Here is a 2500-nt window from a genome sequence, read left to right as displayed (position 1 = left end):
TGCATTGAAATTGTTTTCGAGAGATTGAAAGAGCCATTTTTTGTTGTGTAAGGTGAAATATTATCAATGTTTGATTTTGAAGTAATCCAAAAGTATTCAGATTAGATCACATTGTTTTTGTAATCTAATAGATTACGTTACTGAAGCTCAAAACTCACTTAAAAATTAAAACTGGCCTTTGTGTAGTTTTCCACAATTTGCTTTTGTCTGTGTCTTTCATTGTTATATATTTTTTTTTTTATCATTTTATGCTTTTGTATTCTTGTGGAGCACTTTGTGACCTTCTCTGTGAAAGATGCTTCATCAAATAAACTTGACTTACGTACTTACTAACTTGTAGATTACATGTACAGTCATCTGGTCGCGTTATTGTGCCACAGATTTGTCACTGTCATCACTTATTATTATTAATAATATATTTTTTTCATTTATTTACGCTCCCAAAAACCAGGCAGTTGCAACCTCAGCTGCCTGAGGCAGCGCATGGAGAAGCAGGTGAAGACGTACATCAAGGCCCTGAAGAAGTCCATCAACCAGGAGCGCTTCCTCATCCGAGTCGCCGGGCTGGAGTACGAGGTGGCACAGAAACTTCCCCAGGCCGCTCCCGTCCAGGAGAACTGCGGGCCGGGCTGGGAGCGGGACAGTGGCCGATGTGGTAAGACCGGGGTAACGGGTGTCGAACTGCGACGTCCGAACGCGGAAGTGTGGTTTGGTTTTCTCTTACGATGAAAGTCCTGCGTGTCATCTCTGATCGGAGCCGCTGTGGATGTTCTCTCAGTCAGATGTTTGCCGGGCTCGTATTACCACGGTGAGCAGGAGCGCTGTGTCCAGTGTCCGCCGGGAACGTTCCAGGAGAAGGAGGGGCAGCTGGCCTGTGACCTCTGCCCCGGCAGCGACGGCCACGGGCCCGTGGGGGCGCGGAACATCTCCTCCTGTGCAGGTAGCCCGCTCTCTAACGTCCCACAGACGATGTAGATGGAACCGTTGTTCAGTTGTAAACCCGCTCTCTGTCTTCTTCACATTCAAACCCAGGCCAGTGTCCGACCGGCTCCTTCTCCAGCGACGGGTTCAAGCCTTGTCAGCCGTGCCCTCAGGGAACCTACCAGCCAGACCTGGGTCGGACCCTGTGCTTCCCCTGCGGAGGGGGACTGAGCACCAAGCGGGAAGGTGCCAGCTCCTTCCACGACTGCGAGGTCAAAGGTCAGCTGCTGCTCTTTTTCTTCCCCCCCCCCGCACAGGCAGGAAAACGTACTTGAATAATAATCAGCCACTGACGGCGACTCTCCCCTGCAGTTCAGTGTTCCCCAGGTCACTACTACAACACGTCGGTGCACCGGTGCATCCGCTGCCCGGTCGGCACCTATCAGACGGAGTTCAGACAGAACTACTGCATCTCCTGCCCGGGGAACACCACCACCGACTTCGACGGCGCCACGAGTGTGTCGCAGTGCAAGAGTGAGTCTGAGAGTCACTGCGCCCGCGACCTCTCGACCAGGAGCGGCAATGTAACTGTTTTGTTTTTTCTTGTTTTGCGTTCGCCCAGACAGGCAATGCGGCGGAGAGATGGGCGAGTTCATGGGCTACATCGAGTCGCCCAACTATCCGGGTAATTACCCGGCCAACGTGGAGTGCATCTGGAACATCAACCCGCCCAGCAAGCGCAAGATCCTCATCGTGGTGCCGGAGATCTTCCTGCCGTCGGAGGACGAGTGTGGCGACGTGCTGGTGATGAGGAAGAACTGTGAGTGGCCGCTCTTTCTGGGCGTCGTCTCGATTTGTGAATTTTAAACTTGCACCGCTCACGAAACGCTTCTGAAAAACCTGTTGAGTCACCGTCGTCCCCGTCTGTGCCCCACTGCAAAGGGTCCGCCACGTCCATCACCACCTACGAGACGTGTCAGACGTACGAGCGGCCCATCGCCTTCACCGCGCGCTCCCGGCGCCTCTGGATCAACTTCAAGTCCAACGAGGCCAACAGCGCCCGAGGCTTTCAGATCCCCTACGTCACGTACGACGGTATGTTCGCAACGCTCATTCATCCCACCGGCTGTCTATAAAATTTGATTTTGCAAACTGAGAAAATCCGTATATCACTTTTGAAGTTGGACAGAAGCGTTTGAAAGACAAAATTGAAATCATGAGAAATAAAAACACCGCTTTTCTCAGTTCATCAGACGACAAAATTAAGATATTGTAATTTTGTTGTTATGATTAAAACACACACAGCGTCCATCATAAAGCATTTGACACACATCTTGACTCAAGGTCCACTCACAAGCTTTTTGTGAAGTTCAGTGTCATTGTGCTGTAGTTATCACCTGTGGCCACATGGGGCCGCTGTTCTGCAAAAGTGAGAAAAAACATACAAACAAAACTCTCACGTCTAATTACAAATGGTTTTACTCGCCCGGCTTTTAGGATGATATCATATTAATAATCAATACGATGGAGGGAGAGTTTGAAACATGCAATATCAATTTCTTGGCTTTTTTAAATATGC

At 50.0% G+C, this 2500-nt stretch overlaps 1 protein-coding gene across 3 annotated transcripts in view; it reads left to right on the top strand.

The window, feature by feature from the left end:
• scube3 (signal peptide, CUB domain, EGF-like 3) overlaps positions 1-2500 on the top strand; it is a 72643-nt gene that overhangs the window by 68922 nt on the left and 1221 nt on the right. For all 3 annotated transcript variants that reach the window (XM_035645389.2, XM_047331257.1, XM_047331258.1), the window contains 6 exons: positions 452-655; positions 779-940; positions 1033-1200; positions 1294-1455; positions 1544-1741; positions 1864-2016. In XM_035645389.2, coding sequence (XP_035501282.2) covers positions 452-655; positions 779-940; positions 1033-1200; positions 1294-1455; positions 1544-1741; positions 1864-2016 — 1047 coding nt within the window. The remainder of the gene's footprint in view (positions 1-451; positions 656-778; positions 941-1032; positions 1201-1293; positions 1456-1543; positions 1742-1863; positions 2017-2500) is intronic.

Source organism: Scophthalmus maximus, chromosome 3 (genome assembly GCF_022379125.1).
Source record: "Scophthalmus maximus strain ysfricsl-2021 chromosome 3, ASM2237912v1, whole genome shotgun sequence".
Lineage (NCBI taxonomy): Eukaryota > Metazoa > Chordata > Actinopteri > Pleuronectiformes > Scophthalmidae > Scophthalmus > Scophthalmus maximus.
This window is presented reverse-complemented; position numbering and strand designations above follow the sequence as displayed.